Genomic DNA, 18,081 nt, shown 5'->3' on the forward strand with positions numbered 1-18,081 from the left:
TTTGCTGTTGTCATAGGTATTACATATACTATCTTAAAGTTAAAACAATCTACTTTGAATTGATACCAATTTAATTTCAATTGCATACAAGCATTTTGCTCCTATACAGCTCAATTTCCCTTTTGTGTTATTGATGTCACAAACTATATATTTATACATGTTGTGCGCAACAATATAGGATTAAACAGATTTTAAATATTTTTATGAATTTGTATTTTAAATATTTTAGAAAATATAAAATAGAGTTATTAACCAAAATTACAATAATACTGCATTTTCTGTTTGCCCATGTATTTACTTTTACTGGAGAGATTTATTCTTCATATGGATTCTACTTCTGTCTACCATCTTTTCATTTCAACCTGAAGGACTTTCCTTAGGGTTTCTTATAGGGCAAGTCTAGTGGTAATGAACTCTCTCAGCTCTTCTTTATCTGAGAATTTCTTGATTTCTACCTCATTTTTGAAAGACAGTTTTGCCAAATATAGAATTCTTGGTTAACAGGTTTTACTATTTCCTTTCAGCAGGTTAAATATATCATCCCACTGCCTTCAGGCCTCCATGGTTCTGATGAGATATAAACTGTTAATCTTACTGAGAATTCCTTTTACTCATGAGTTGCTTTCTGCTTTCACAATTCTCTGTTTGTCCTTGTCTTTCCACAGTTTGATTACAATATACCTCTTATGGATCTCTTTATGTTTACCTCACATGGAACTTATTGAGCATCTTGGATGTGTACATTTGTGTCTTTCATCAAATTTGAGAATGTTTTTGTCCATTATGTCTCATACATTCTTTCTGTCACTCTCTTTACCTCTCTCTCTTCTCCTTCTTGGACTCCTGTTAAGCCATATAGGGTCTGCTTGGTGATATCCCATAGGACTCTTAGTTTTGTTCGTTTTTTTTCATTCTTTTTTCTTTCTGATATCAGACTAGAGAATTTTAATTGTGCCTACCTTCAAGTTTACTGATTCTTTTTCCTACTTGCTCAAATCTCTTGTTGAACCTTTCTAGTGAATTTCTCTTTCAGTTGTTTTGCTTTTTAGCTCCAGAATTTCTGTTTGTTCCTGTTTTCATAATTTCTATCTCTTTATTGATATTCTTATTTTTTATACATAATTTTCCTGATTTCGTTTAGTTCTTTATCAATGTTTTATTTTAGCTCTTTAAGTGTTTTTAAGAAGATTGTTTTAAAATCTTTGTTTAGTAAGTCCAATGTCTTGCCTTCCTCAGGGATGATTTCTGTCAATTTATTTTGTTACTTTGAATGTGCCATACTTACCTGTTTCTTTATATGCTTTATGATTTGTTTTGCAGGAAAATGAACATTTGAGTGTCATAATGTTGATAATGCTGGAATCAGATTCTTCTCCTTTCACAGGGTTTCCTGTTTTTATTTTATTGCCTAAGTCTGTTAGTATAATGACTTTTTCAACCTATTTTACCAAGACTCTATTCCTCTTTCTGTGTTGCTAGTGAAGTCTCTATTCACTTAGCTTGTGTTCAGCTAATGTTTTGAGAAATTTAATGAATACCAGGAGCTAAATATAGAAAAAATCTCACCTCTCCAAGCCTCCTCAGATTAGTTTTGTGCTGAGACTCTTCTTAACACATTGCCAGGTTTGTATTAAACTTAGAGATGAGCTCAAGGTAAAAATCTGAATATATTCTCGTATTTTTTCTGAGAATTTGTCTTATGTTGGGCATACGTGTTGATTTCTAAATTCCCTTGTGAACATGAATGATTTCAATGCTCTCATTTCCAAAGAAACTTTCCCCAGATTTTCCTACCAGATTATAGGTGATCTTATTGCATGTCTCAACTGTCATATTTTGCTATAGGCATCTGCAGGTCATTTGTTCACCTTACAATATTTTTGAGCAATGCTTGCCACTTTTTCAGCCTGACAGAGTTCCAATTTTGGCAAAATGGATATGAGCACCTTCCATTGCTTCTTCACGTAGACTCCAGACACAATAGAGGAGATATACATGATAATTTGTGATTAAAATTTGCTTTGCTCCCTCTGAAACCCGGGATCAGGGTCCCATACTGGCAACATAGATTGCTGTCTTCAAGAATGCCACTAACAAAGGAAGGGATGGGGCAAAGACAGTTAAAATAGCCCCAAAGCTTTCCTGCCATTTTTAAGCTGCCTTTTTCGTGATTCAGCATTTGTTTGGTTGCTTTAAACACTTAAATGTTTTCTATAGTTCTGCAAAAGTTTTTTTCACAGTTTGTTGTTGTTGTTCAATGTTTCTGTAGAGGAACAGAATCTTGGACCTGCCTCTTCTGCCATTTTGTTTACCTAAACATTAATATATATTTAAATATTTCCATTAAAGATATTTTTCATTATTTTTTGATATTTTTTATTAAGAACATCCTTTTGGATCAGGTTTTCTGAATTGAAATGTCTAGAGTTTAATAAAGCACTTACCGTGACAAACAGTGTATGTCAGATCAATTCTTGATAATAAATATTATGTTCAGTTTAATATATACACAGACACTTCTGATTAATATGGTAGCCTGAGCTAGTCTGAAGATATTCCATTCTATCCACATACTCTAGAAATGTTAGATAAAATTTAACAATAAAATCTAATATATTTTTGAGCTCAAAATGAGGAAAGCAATCCACAGATGCCGTATAAAAATAGTGAATTCAAAATAAGAATAGTAGAAATTGTTTAAATGTGCAGTGATTCGTATGTATCAGATACAAATACAGATCTTAGGTGCTTAAATCATGGTTTTAATACATAAATATATAAGATATGAAGCTTTAATTGGAGAGCTGGAAGAGAAAACTCTACATAAGGTGACAAACCTCAGAGTGCTTTCATCTTCATATAATTAGCCTGAATAATATTCTTCCCATTAGCCCAGGAAAGCAGCAGAGAAGCTTTAGATCCCCTTTGGGATATTAGTGTAAAAGAAAGATACTCGAAAGAAGTTGTAAACCCAAACCTGCACCTTGTTCATATGTATGATCTGAACTATGCAATCAGTATGGTGTGAGAACAGAAAGCTGAGAAATTAACACAAAACATATCCATATCCAGTAACCTGTTGGACACCTACAAAAACAAAAGTAAAACCACTCTGTAAAGATATCCTCAAACTGTAAGACATGTTAGTCAAATTTAAGGGGCTTAAAAAAATTCAGAAGAACCACTCCAAGGTGTTTTCCTTTGTGAAGAAGGTGCCAGGTGTGATATGAAAGACAAAGATTGTTCATATCTCTTTCTCTCTTGGATCTCCTGGTGTCTGAGGTATTTCCTCTCTGGCTGAAAGGCTGTTGCTCTCCTCCCACTGATATAGAATCGGTGTATCATATTCCAGTAGCTATAACGTCATTCTTTTCAACAATAAAGTGGAAGATCAGAACATTCATTGCCTGTTTGACTATGAAATTTGGTCAACAGGTCTGTGACCTATTCTCATGGACTTCCCTCAAATATCATTAATTGATTTTCAAGACCTTCATTCTTACTTCCCCAGAAAACCATGTCTCTATCAGTGATCCAACCTTGTCACCAAAGCTACGAAGAAACTGCCAGATTTTAATCTACTTGAAAACTAACAATTTAGCCTGCCACAGTTTATGGATCTCAGCAGAAGATATAAGACTCATCAGAGACAATGAACTTTATTAGTCACAGAAATAGCAGTAGCCAGAGTATCATTTTTTTCTTGGGCAAGTTCCCTGAGCCTCAATTCTCACAGGGTGATGTGAAGAGAGTCAGGTGACAGCTGCATACAAAGTGGGTTGTGTTACAGGAAAAAACCTGAGTTTAGGAAACCAGAATCTTTTATGATGGGAAGTAAGCATGCCTGCCCTTCATGCCGGAGTTATAGACTATCTATATCATGAAAAGTTATTTGAGGAAGTTGTTGAGAATATCGTCCGGAGAAAAGGCAGTCAGAGCCTCTGTTCACAAGAAATGTGGGCACATGAGAGACACATGTAGAATTGTCTGACAACGTTTGACATCCCCACAAATGAAAATAATAGAAGAACATGAAAGTCATTATAGCTTAAGTATGCTTGAAATGATTAAAGAGAACAAAGAATTTACTTAAAGAAACATAATATAGTAAGTAGAAAACAATATGAAAAAAAAGAACAGAAGCATCTGAAAAAGAACCAAATAGAATTTTGAGGAAAGAAATCTTTAGTAATTGAAATTTAAACATTTCACAGGATGATTTAAATGCATATTAAAAATATCTAAAGAAGAAATAATGCAGAATATATTATATAAGAAGAGCTTAAAAATAGGAAAAAGAAGCTAAGATGTGTACAGTTTAATAAAAAAGTTCAATATACATCTAATTTAGAGTTGCCAAAGGAGTAAATGGACATAATGGAAATGAAGCAATATTTGAAGATATACTGGTTAAAAATTACCCAGAGCTGATTAAAGGTATACTTAGATTCAGGAAATTCAGCATATCCCCACCAAAATAAAGAAAAACAAAATAAAGAACTACAAATACACTAACATACATAATAGTGGAATTGCATGCCATCAAAGAGAAAGAAAATACTTTTAATATCTATCTCAGAGAAGAGACAGATCAACCGTAATAAATGACAATTAGAATAATAGCAGTCTTATCATTACCAAAAATGTATACCAGAAGATAATCAAATATATTCAATTCTGAAGAAAATAACTTTTAAGCTAGAATTATTTAATTTAAGAGGGAAAGCAAAATAAAGATATTTTCAGAAAAAAATTGTGGAAGTTAACTATTCACATGCCCTCACTGAAAAAATAATTAAAGGAATCTCAAGGAAGGAATGAGAAGCAAGAAGCTATGGTAAGGGAACAAGCTATGGTGAGTGAAAGCTAGAATCAGCATTAGGTCTATCAGGAAACAACTACTAGGAATTTGTCCTGCTAGGTAGATATATTATAGCCTGCACAATTCTGGGCAGATACAAGTTCAAGTTTTGACAAAGCCAAGGCGAGGAGACCTTTTTGAATACCCAGAGCCTTCAGTTAAGACCCCAGGAAAGCCCCATCCTATTGTTAAGGACCACACTCCAAGAGAACCATCTTAATAAAGTCTAAAATCAAGTCTCAACAGGATCAAGGTGATCCAAGGTAATTTAACTGTCTACCACAATATTATTTCACATGCTTTCAAGGAAAATAACATAATCCAGAACCTCTGCAATGTATCATCTACAATATCTGAAATATAGTAAAAATTACTAGATATGCAAAGATAGGAGAAAATGATTAGTAAGCAAGAGAAATAATAGTCAATAGCAGTATACCAGAAATTATCCAGATATGGGGGTTAGCAAAGAAGGGCTTCAAAATAATTGTAATTATTATATTAAAGTGCTATGGACTGAATGTTTATGTCCCCCAAAATCCATATGTTGAAGTCCTAATCCCCAATGTGGTAGTATTCGGAGACAAGACCTTTGGGAAGTAATTTGATTTAGACGAGATCATGAGGATGGAGGCCCATGATGAGATTTGAACCCTCATAGGGATTGAAGAGACCAGAACTCTCTCTCTCTCCCACATGAGCCTACCACAAGAAAATGGTCATCTTCAAACCAGAAAGAGGGCCCACACCAGGAATGCAGTTGACCTGCACCTTGACTTTGGACTTCCTAGTCTCCAGAACTGTGAAAAATAAATGCTTATTTGTCAAGCCACCCAGTCTATGAAATTTGGTATAGTAGCCTGAAATGATAAAGATATAAAGAAAATAGAGAAAAAGATGGATAATTCCAAAATGTAATTAAAAATGTATAAAAATGATTAATTGTACATTCTAGAACCAAAAAATATATCTGAAATTAAGAGCTATTTGGATAGATGGGTTCAACAGCATATGGTATTAGTTAATTTGAATGTTGGGTAAATTGAAAATACCCAAATTAAAGCACTGATAGAAAAAAAGAATGGAAAAATAAGAACAGCATGTATGACCTACCCAAACATTCTAACACACATGTAACTGGTATTCCAAAAGGAGAGGATAAAGTGAATGGGACAGGAGCAGTATTTAAAGAAATAATGGCCAAGAATATTTTTTCAAATGTGATGGAATACACAAATCTACAGATTAAATAAGTTCAGCAAACCAAAAGCGGGATATAAACAAAACTTTACCTACACACATCACAATCATTTAAGTAATCACTTAAGTTATTGAAAAATCAAAGACAGAAAAAAGCCCTTAAAATTGGCCAGAGAAAGAAAACCTTCTTCAAAGAAGCCACAAGAAGATTGATGGCTGACTTTCCAGCAGAAACAATGGAAACCAAAAGTGGGATGCTGACCCATTCTAATTTATCCTAGACTGAGGGATTTTCCAGGAAGCAGGACTTTCAGTGCTAAGATTGAAACAGTTCCAGAGAAACCAGGATGGTTATCACCTTAGCCAAAAGACAATTTTGTGATATCTTTAAAGTAGTGAGAAAGAAAAATCCCTGCCAACTTGTATTGTATTCTTCATAATTGAAGGCAAACATGAATATGTGTAAATATCCTTCAAAAATGAAGGTAAAATTAAGATGTTTTAACAAAAATAAATGCAAAAAGGATTTGTTTCAGAAGACCTGCACTACGATAAAAGGAGTTCTTCTGACTGAAGGAAAATTATCTCAGATGGAAGTAAGAAATTGCAGAAAAGAATGAGAGGTCTCCAAAATGGTAAATACATGGGTGAAATATAAATGAATAGTGCCAATTTAAAACAAGAACGATATTAATGTCTTATAAAATATGTAACATTCATAAAAGTAAATCATATGACAGCAATAGTGCAGCCCTTTTGTAAAATCCTAGGCATTTGTTTAATAAGTGGTGAATTACTAATTTAATGTGAACTGAAATAAATCAGACACATATTGTTATCTGTTGTGCAGCAGTTATTAAAGTGTTTGGTCTTAGGAGCTATTTACATTGTTAAAAACTATTTTGAACTCCAAAGAGCCTTTGTTTGTGTGGGTTAAATCTGTCGATAGCTTCCATATTAAAAATTCAAACTGATAAATTGTTAAAATATTTACTAATTCATTTAAATGTAACAATAATGAACCTATTGTTAAAATAAATAGCATATTCTTGTGAAAAAAACTTTTCTAAAATAGAAAAATAAGGTTACATTTTTTATATTTTTAAAATTCCTTTATGTTTTAGTAGAAGATAGCTGGATATTCATATTGCTTCTGCATTTAATATATTGTGATATCACATGACTTATCCCTCTGGAACATTCCACTCCATACTAATGAAAAATGAGAGTAAAAAGGCAAATACTCTCAATATTATGAAGATAATTTTGACCTCATGAACCCCCTGAAAGAACTTCGGGACACACAGAGTGTCCCAAACCATATTTTAAAAATCTACTTTACACTAACCATGGAAAGAATATTAAAAGATAGCATAAGTCAAAATCTAACAGATGAGAAGAAGTGAAATAATACAAATATTTAAACCAAAAGAGCTCACAATAAATTGGAATAAAGAAACAAAGAACAGATAAAACAAAGAGCAAACAAATGCTGTAAAAATGATAGATATAAATGCAACTATATCAAAAATTACCTTAAATGTAAATAGTTTAACACTATATTTAAAAGACAAAGATTTGAAGACTGTATTATAATTAGATTTTTATGAGTTACAGTTTATGTACAAGGACACAGAATATTGAAACTAAAAGTATGGAAAAGATGTATCATGTTCAACAACCTGGATGACTGTTACAGATAGCACGATGACTGAAAAAAACCAGAGACCAAAGAATATGTACTGTATGTTTTCGTTCATATGAAGTTCAAAGTAGACAAGAAAAATAATTGATTATGAGATGGAACATTGGTTTACCACTTGGAGTATTAACTGGAAAGAAGCATGAGAGTACCTTATTGGGTGCTGGAAAGTTTCTATATTCTTACTTGTGTTGTGATTGTGCAGGTATATACATAGGTAAAAAATATCATCAAACTATATATTTATGATTAGTGCAATTGTATGTTATTTATTATAAAATAAAAAATTGAATTTCTTAGAAAGAAACTGTGGTAGGCAGGAAAATCATTAAACATGTTATTTATAAAAGCTTTGGCAGTTGAATAAGACTAATTTGTCAGTTGAAGAAAAGATGGAACTAAAATATTGGACAACGATAACACAAAAGGTGGAAGAGAGGTGATTGGAGTATAAGGGTTTTAAGGTCACGCATTGATCAGAGGAGGATATAGGTATTGATTAAACAGATTGTCTGCTATGCAGGTTAAAACTTTTAGATTAAAGGTACATAAATAGAACGTGTAATGTCTTGACTAATAGAGTGGAAAACAAAGAGAATGAAGAAAATGTGTCTTAACAGAATGCAGGGAAGATGAAGGAAAGGAGTGAAGGAAAAAAACATGGTACATAGAACACAAAATAAGATGGTAGAATAAGTCCAAATGTATCATAATCAGAATAAATATAACTGGATAAAAGCCACCTGTTAAAAGACAGAGACTCTCAGGTTGGTGCTGTTCCCCTGAATTCTGAAGGATGCCTTTTTGTAACTTGGAAATGAATAGATTATTTGAAACACACTAGTATTATTATTTAATGATTAGTCTGTGTCCTTAAATAAAGAAATAACAGATTTTCTATCAACAATTAAATACCAACTTCTTTATTCCTTTCTCTTGTAGTCTGATCTCAGCCATGAAATGGAATCTGATATGATAGATGTGGTAAGTGGCCTTCTAAGATTTTGTTTTATAAAATAAAATATTTCGCATTTACTATATTCTTTTTGATACTAGAATACTAAATAATGATATTTCCTTTAATACTCTGTATAAAAGTATAGAAGCATACATATATAGTGAATGTTTAAAGCATGTTTTGGTTTATCTTTTGTGTCACCCAATAAAATTGGATGAAACAATGAAAAAATTAAATATTTTTTACAAAAGATAGTATTCTAATATGTGAGACAAAAATAAGCCATGAATTAATTGAAAAGGTATAATTATAATGGACAAATATAAGCAGTGTCTTTTCAGCATATTCTGAAACAAAAACAAAAAATAGTTGTTTTATTCACATTTCTGATTTGGAACACTCTTTCCCTGAGAAATACTTTGCTTGTGTGCAGCTTTTTTTTTTTTTTTTTGAGGAAGATTAGCCCTGAGCTAACTGCTGCCAATCCTCCTCTTTTTTCTGAAGAAGACTGGCCCTGAGCTAACATCCGTGCCCATCTTCCTCTACTCTGTATGTGGGATGCCTGCCACAGCATGGCTTGCCAAGCGATGCCATGTTCCCTGCCGGGATCCAAACCGGAGAACCCCAGGCCACCAAAGCGGAACATGCGCACTTAACTGCTGCGCCACTGGGCCAGCCCCTGGAGTTTTTAGTTACCCAAGAGAACAGACCTTAATATACTTAATAAGTCTGAGTTCTTTGAAATCGTGTATTTCCTAAATCTTGGCATTGAGAAATTCATGTACATAAAATGCCACTGTTGAGGACATATTTTTTCCTCAGTAAGTCTTAGCAAGAGAAACCTTGAGCCTACACCTATTGCCTTGGGTACCTATATTTATTCTTTGTTTAGAAAAAAGTATATAATAGTACTCTTTAAAATTATAGATTGCCTGAATATTTTAGATGGGACTGAAATTTTTTGAATTAATTATATTTCTTCCTTTCTAAGTCAATCTAGTATTCATTTTAAGGGAGTTTAAGGAGCTCAAATACTCATATAATTGTAAATGGTTTAAGAGTAGTTTTTTAGCTTTTGCTTTTTTATTTTTTTGTGTCCATTACTTAGCAATTGTTTCATGCCTAAAGAAAGCATCTAATACTAGTTCCATTTTTAACATAATATCTAGAACAAAAGAAAAGACCTCTCTTCTTTAAAAACTGCCTCTTTTTACAGTTTGGTGATGTTTGAATGTAATTTCTTTGGTTTTAAGACTTGTTCCTTGTCAGAAAAACATATCCCTGTGAGATATGCAATGTTAAACAAGTTCATGTTTTCCTTTTAAGTGCAAGAAAGTTTTTGAGCCCTTTCTGAAAAACAGGTTTTGATAATGGTGAGTTGAAATAAAGCATGAAGACATTGAGTTCATAGAAGGTGAAACTGGAGAAGAAGAAAGAAAGAGGAGGAAAGCAGGCTACTTGACAGTTTTTCCTGGGGCCAGGAAACTTTGCTCTTGAAGCATTTGTTTTAGTTAAATATAAACTGAATTCAACTTTAACAACAAATTAGGAGCCACCAAAGGTATAGTTGCAGATGAAGTGGCTTCACATTCTGTCTGTGCCATAAATCAACATCACATCTTTCTCATTATCAACTCAGAAGAAGTGTCTATTATCCTATTTCAGAAATCATGAAAAAGACTTGATTTATTTCATAACATTCTTCATGCTTTTGTAGACTGGAAGGCTGTAGTGACATGTTATACAAATGGAACAAATTTTGAGATTTCTAATAGATATTGCTTCTTAAATATAGAGAAATAGATTTTTAAATGGTTTTTCTTAATGATATTTGGATACGTATCTGTTATCTAATGTTTTATTTTTCACCCTATTTTCTCCAAGCATTCCTTGCCCTCCCCTTCCATTTTATTTTTCTATATCCTTCATATTTTCTCTTCCTAATCATTTCTATTTTTCTCTTGCTCTGTTTTTTCTCTTTCACTGCTCCATATGGGACCTGAAAGTAAAGTATGATGTGAAATACAGGAAATGCTCATAGACTTGGAGAATGTTTATGATGTTAAAACGTGTCAGCCTTCAGAAACTAATTTAAAAAAACCACCTAAAGTCTAAAGAATGTTTGTGTTTCTGGCCACACTACTCAGGATTTACACTTATAGCTATGTCTAATCTCTAAGACATGCTTCTTCATCAGAAATTATATTGATGTTACAGTGATGGATGGACATTCAGGAGAAAGGAAAATTATCCTTGTCTTTCTCTATAGGATAATCTGCTTTAAGACTTCCTAAGTGCCTAATATCTGATCTGACTATTTGATCCTCCTTAGAAAAGCACAAATTGGTAATATATTGGCTCATATGTCAGTTCTGGGATCCAATGTTTGGTATACCACAAATAAAATGAAAAATATCATAGAATCATATATTCTTAAACTTGGAAGCCACTTTAGTTCTGGTCCAACCATCCACTCTAGTATTTGAATCACTTCTCATATATTAAAGAGGGCCTACAATATGCCAAGAACTGTGTTTGTTGCTTAATATTCATTTAATTTCATTTTTCCCACAATCCTTTTGATGTGAAGTACATTTTAGAGATAAGGAAACTGAGGCTGATAGTGTCTTAAGTCACTTGTTCAAGATCCCACAACTGATAAGTTGCACATAAGGGATTTGGATTCAGGTTATTGTGACACCAAAGCCCATGTTCTTTCCTTTATACCACATATCTATCAGCCTATGCTCATATACCTGCAGTTCGAGGAATCTATCTTCCTGGGAAGCACATCATAGACAACTCTCACTGTTGGAAAGTCCTCTCTTAGAATGACATAAAATTTTATAGTGTCCAGCCATTGTTCTTACTTCAGCTACAGAGGTTGATAGAACTAATTTAATTATTCTTCCACATAATTGCTTTTGATATATTTTAAACAAGCAATATTCTCTTCCTGAACATTGAAAACATTATGCTAAGTAAAAGAAGCCAGCCACCAAATGTCACATATTGGCATGTGTTATGTTGCCATATAAGGTGTTTCATTTTTGAGTAACAGAAATGTTTTGAAATTATATTTTTGTACAGCTCTGTGAATATACTAAAATCCACTGAAATGTACACTTTAAATGGATGAATTTTATATGTGATTTATATCTCAATAAAATTGTTAAAACATATAAATTTTAAAAGTAATGAAAGTTCATTTTTTCTCATTTGAAACAGGAAAAATATAAAAGAAAAAAGATGAAGGAAAATGAAGCTGTACATTGCCTCCTTTTAAACAACAACTTTTAAGTTGTTTTACAAAGATATTTAATTTCTCCATTTCATAAAAGCTATTATTTTCAGATAATGGATGCTTCTGGGCAGAATTATATTTCCTTCTACAGTAATCCTAATTTTTCAATCATATCACTCAAATGACATCTTAATTTCTAAGGCTATCGCCACTTACTACGTGCCAAAAACTTGTCACATTATTCACATCAAGACCTTCAGTGGTTTTAAAGGAATCTGATCATTAAGTCAATTCAGTGCACAGGGGGATCTATTTCATTCCAATCTTCCTGCAAACATCTGAAAAATCACTGAATAACATTACGTGCAAATTGCACCTGCTGAGAATTCAAAATACTGCACGGCCTTTTGATACTCTGAACGTAAATCTGTAGGTGCAATGTAAGTACACATATTTTTAAATCAAACATGAAAAGTTCACTTTAAATTAAAAAATTAGTTGACTTAAAAGAGGATTTATTCCAAAATTCCATGAGATAGCGCATTCTTCAACATTTTAAATAAAAATCCATTTTCCAGTGTTTTATTCTCATAAAGCTTCCTTAAACCCAATTACCATAATAATTTAGTATCTGCTGAAGTATAATCAAACATTTATAACACCCTAGAAAAGTATATACTTTGTTATCTGATTTTTTAAAAATCTCTACCCTCTGTAGCAATTTTTATTCTCTTTTCTTGTTGTTGTTTCACTCTAATTGTCCCTCCATCTTCATATAACTTCTCAAATCTAGGATTTTCTGATTTTGATAAAAGAATGTCACCTTAGTTTTGGTTATAAGGTAAACTAACAATCTCTAGTCTCATTTGTTTATTTTTCTTTTGTTTCTCATGCCTGAGGAGACATGATATTAAAAAAGATACTGCTAAAGTTGATGTCGAAGAGCACACTGCCTTTGTTTTCTTCTAAGAATTTTATGGTTATATGTCTTACATTCAAGACTTTAATCTATTATGAGTTAATTTTTGTGTATGGTGTAAGACAATGGTCTGCCATTCTTTTGCATGTGGTTGTCCAGTTTCCTCACCACCGTTTCTTGAAGAGACTTTCCTTTCTCCATTTTATGCTCTTGGCTCCTTTGTCAAAAATTAGCTGTTCATAAGTATGTAGGTTTATTTCTGGGCTCTCAGTTCTGTTCCACTCTGATCTGTGTGTCTGTTTTTCTGCCAGTACCATGCTGTTTTGGTCACTATAGTTTTGCAGTATATTTTGAAATCAGAAAGAGTGATACTCCAGTTTTGTTCATTTTTCTCAGGATTGCATTGGCTATTTTGAAGTCTTTTGTTGTTCCACGTAAATTTTAGGATTCTTTGTTCTATTTCTGTGAAAAATGTTGTGGAAATTCTGATAGGGATTGCATTGAATCTGTAGACTGCTTTAAGTAATATGGACATTTTAACTGTGTTCATTCTTCCAATACGAGAGCATGGAATATCTTTCCATTTTTTTGTGTCTACCTCAGTTTCTTGCCAACAATGTCTTAATAGGTTTCAGTGAACAGATCTTTCACGTCTTTGGTTAAATTTATTCCTAGGTATTTTATTCTTTTTTGTGATTGTAAATGGGATTAAATTCTTGATTCCTCTTTCTGCTAGTTTGTTGTTAGTGTATAGAAATGCAACTGATTTTTCTATGTTGATTTTGTACCCTGCTACTTTCTGTATTCATTAATTGTTTCTAATAGTATTTTTGATGTATTCTTCAGGGTTTTCTATATATAGGATCACGTCATCTGCAAGTAGTGCCTGGTTTTACTTCTTTTTTAACAATTTGGATGTTTTTTATTTCTTTTTCTTGCCTAATTGCTCTGACTGGGACCTCTATTATGTTGAATAAGAGTGGTGAGAGTAGGCCACCTTGTCTTGTTCCTGTTCTTAGAGGAATATCATTTGGTTCTTCACCATTGAAGATTCTTCACCTCATGTTGGCTGTGGGTTTGTCATATATGGGCTTTATTATGTTGTGGTACTTTCCTTCTGCACCCACTTTATTGAGAGTTGCTATAATAAATGGATGTTGAATCTTGTCAAATGCTTTCTCCGCATCTTTGAGATGATCGTGTGATTTTTATTCTTCATTTTGATAACGTGGTGTATCACAGTGATTGATTTGCAGGTGTTGAACCATCCCTGCATCCTTGGAATGAATCCCACTTGATCATGGTGTATGACCCTTTTAATGAATTGTTGTATTTGATTTGCTGATATTTTGTTGAGGATTTTTGCATCTATATTCATTAGTGATATTGGCCTATAATTTTCCTTTTTTTCTGTTGTCCCTGTCCTGTTTTGGTATCAGGATAATGTTGGCCTCATAAAATAAGGTAAATTCTCTTCAATTTTTTAGAAAAGTTTGATAAGGATAAATGTTAGATCTTTGAATGTTTGGTAGAATTCACCAGAGAAGTCATCTGGTGCAGGACTTTCATTTTGGGGAGGTTTTTGATTACTATTTCAATCTCTTTACTTGTGATTGATCTATTCAACTATATATTTCTTCTTGATTCAGTTTTGAGAAGCTATATGAATTTTAGAATTTGTCCATTTCTTCTAGGTTATCCAATTTGTTGTCCTATAGCTTCTCATAGTATTCTCTTATAATCCTTTGTATTTATGTGGTGTCCATTGTAATTTCTCGTCTTTCATTTCTGATTTTATTTGAGTCTTCTCTCTTTCTGTTTTAGTTAGTCCAACTAAGGCTTTGTTAACTTATTTTTATCTTTTCAAAGAACCAGCTCTAGTTTCATAGATCCTTTCTGTTGTCTGTTTAGTCTCTATTTCATTTATTTCAGCTCTGATTTTTGTTATTTCTTTCCTACTACTGACTTTGAGTTTTGCTGTTCTTTTCCTAGTTTGTTTAGCTATAGTGTTAGATTGTTTATGTGAGATTTTTCTTGTTTTTTTGAGGTAGGCATTACTATACTATAAACTTCCTGCTTAGTACTGCTTTTGCTGCATCCCATAAGTCCTGGCATGTTGTGTTTTGTGTTTTCATTTTCATTTGTCTCCATGTATTATTTTTATTTATCCTTTGATTTCTTAATTGACCCAGTAGTTGTTCAGTAGCATGTTGTTTAGTCTCCACATATTTGTGACTTTTGCACCTTTATTCTTCTAGTTGATTTCTAGTTTCATACAACTGTGGTTGGAAAAAATACTTGATATAATTTTAATCTTCTTAAATTTATTAAGACTTGCTTTGTTTCCCAACATATGGTCTATCTTTGAGAATGTTCCATGTGCACTTGAGAAGAATGTGTATTCTGCTACTTTTGGATGGAATGTTCTATATATATCTATGAAGTCCATCTTGCCTGGTGTTTCATTTAAGACAAATGTTTCTTTGTTGACCCTCTGTCTGCATGATCTATCAATTGATGTTAGTGGGGTATTAGAGTCCCCTATTATTGTGTTGCTGTCATTTTCTCCCTTTAGGTCTGTTAATATTTGCTTTATGTACTTTGGTGCTCCTATGTCAGGTGCATATATATTAATAAATGTTATATCTTCTTGGTGTATTGTCCCCTTTATCATTATATAATGTCCATCTTTGTCTCTTGTTACCTTTTTTGGCTTGAAGTCTATTTTGTCTAAGTCTGGCTATTCCTGCTTCATTTTCATTGCCATTTGCTTAGAGTATCATCTTCCATCCCTTCATTTTGAGCCTATATTTGTTTTTAGAGCCGAGATGGGTCTCCTGGAGGCAGTTTATTTTTGGATCTTGTTTTTTAGTCCATCCAGCCACTCTGTGAGTTTTGATTGGTGAATTCAATCCATTTGTACTTAGGGTGATTATTGATGTATGAGGGCTTAATACTGCCATTTTATCTTCTGTTTTCTGGTTGTTCTGTATTTCCATTGTTTCTTTCTTTTTTTTTTCCTGAGGAAGATTCACCCTGAGATAACATCTGTGCTAATATTCCTTATTTTTTAGTATGTGGGCCACCAGCAAAGCATGGCTTATACAGAGTGATGTAGGTCTGTGCCTGGGAACTTAGCCCGGGCCACTGAAGCAGAGTGTGCTGAACTTAACTGCTGGGCCACTGGGGCTGACCCTCCATTGTTTCTTTTTCCTCGTGTTTCTGTCTGCCATTTCAGTTTGATGATTTTCTGTGATGTGTTTCTCAGTTTCCTCTTTTATGATGTTTTGTGACTCTGCTCTGAATTCTTGTTTATGCCATTAGGTTTGTACAAAAGATCTGATAGGTGAGTCCTTTTTCTGCTGATACCATCTTATCTTCATGTGCTTATGCAGGTTTTATCCTTTTCCTCTTCCCCTTCTATGTTTTTACTTCACAAGTTATCTCTTTTAGTATTGTGAGTTCATTACCAAACTGAAGTGGTTATAGTTATGTTTAATTCTTTCCTTCTCTTTAACCTTTATGTTGTAATTAAGTATTTACTAACCTATTCTGATATAGAGTTGCAGTTTTCTAATTCGATTTATCACCTTGCTTAAAGCTTTGTATGCCTTTGCCTTTTTGTTTCAGGTAGGAGAGCTCTTTTCAAGATTTCTTGTAAGCCAAGCCTAGTGGCAATGAATTCTCTTACCTTTTTTTTTTGTCTGAAGAAGACTTTATTTCTCCTTCATACCTCAAGGATGACTTTGCTGGATAGAGTATTCTTGGTTGACAGTTTGTATGTTTTTAATATTTTGAATATATCATTCCACTCTCTCCTGGCCTATAGCGTTTCTGCTGAGAAATGTGCTGATAGCCTAATGTGGGTTCCTTTGTAAGTTGTTACTTACTGCTCTCTGGCTGCCTTTAATATTCTTTCTTTGTCATCTACTTTTAACAGTTTTAATATAATATAATATAAAGCCCTCCTGGTCTTTTTGCATGGAGATAATTAGGTGTTCTATTAGCTTCATGTACTTGCATATCCAGTTTCTTCCCTATGTTTGGGAAGTTCTCAGCTATTATTTCTTTAGATACTCTCTGTTCCCTTCTCCCTCTCTTCTCCTTCTGGGGTACCCATTATCCTTATGTTGCTTTTTCTAATTGAGTTGAATATTTCTCATAGAATTTCTCCATTTTTTAATGCTATTTCTCTCTCCTCTTCCACCTGAATCATTTTAGATTCCCATCTTTGAAGTTGCTCATTCTCTCTTCCATACAGTCTACTCTATTTCCAATGCTTTCTATTTTATTCTTAGTTTCATTTATTGTGTTCTTCAACCCCAGAATTTTGTTTGGATTATTTTAGAGTTTCAGTCTCTTTGGTGAAGATCTTTTGGTGAAAAAGTTTCAGTCTTTTGGTGAAGTACTCCTTCTGTTCATTAATGTTATTCGTGAGCTCATTGAACTGAGTTTTCTTGTAATTTCTTGAGTGTCTTCATGACAGCTATTTTGAATTCTCTGTCAGATCACAATCTTCTGTGACTTCAAGTTTGGTTTGTGGAGATTTTTCATTTTCTTTTTGTGATACTGTGTTACTGTAATTTTTCGTGGTGCTTGATGAGTAGTTCCTCTGCCAGTGCGCTTGTGGTAGCAAACACCTTTTCTATTCGGGTAAGGCTTTGTTTACTTTACAAACTGCTTCTGATTGTGTTTGAGAGCCTACACTTTCCACCCTCCTCTGCCTTGGCCAGAGCAGTCGTCAGTGCCCTGGTTGTGCTGCTTGTGCCTCTGAGATTGCTGGTGCCTTGCTCCTTATGATGTTGCTGCAGTTGATTGTGTTGCCACAAGGGTCACTGGGATGGTGAGCACCTCTGCTCCTTCTGGGGTCACCTGGAATATGAGTCCCCCCACTGTGGTGGGGTGGAGGGGGAGAGTGAGACAGCAGCTGGGTTCACCGACACCTCTACCACATCCAGGGTTCTTGGGTCTGCAGGCACCACTGGTATGGGTGGGAGGCCAAAGTTGTTACCCTACTGTAGCTTGGCAGAACCAGGGCAGTGCACTCTGCTCTCACTGTTACCTGGCTCTCTGTGAGCTCTCCATGGCCTTGGGCACTGCTACCATGTGCAGCACCTACAATGCTGCTGCCCAGTTATTTGAGGGTGCTGGCAATGCTGCTGCTGGTGGGGCTGGATTTACAGGTGTCACTGCTGCT

At 33.7% G+C, this 18,081-nt stretch overlaps 1 protein-coding gene across 4 annotated transcripts in view; it reads left to right on the forward strand.

Annotated features, from left to right (window-relative positions):
* Nucleotides 1-18,081, forward strand: part of LOC103566226 (uncharacterized) — a 396,238-nt gene that overhangs the window by 209,704 nt on the left and 168,453 nt on the right. For all 4 annotated transcript variants that reach the window (XM_070603400.1, XM_070603403.1, XM_070603401.1 and 1 more), the window contains one exon: nucleotides 8,706-8,747. In XM_070603400.1, coding sequence (XP_070459501.1) covers nucleotides 8,706-8,747 — 42 coding nt within the window. The remainder of the gene's footprint in view (nucleotides 1-8,705; nucleotides 8,748-18,081) is intronic.

Source organism: Equus przewalskii, chromosome X (assembly GCF_037783145.1).
Source record: "Equus przewalskii isolate Varuska chromosome X, EquPr2, whole genome shotgun sequence".
Lineage (NCBI taxonomy): Eukaryota > Metazoa > Chordata > Mammalia > Perissodactyla > Equidae > Equus > Equus przewalskii.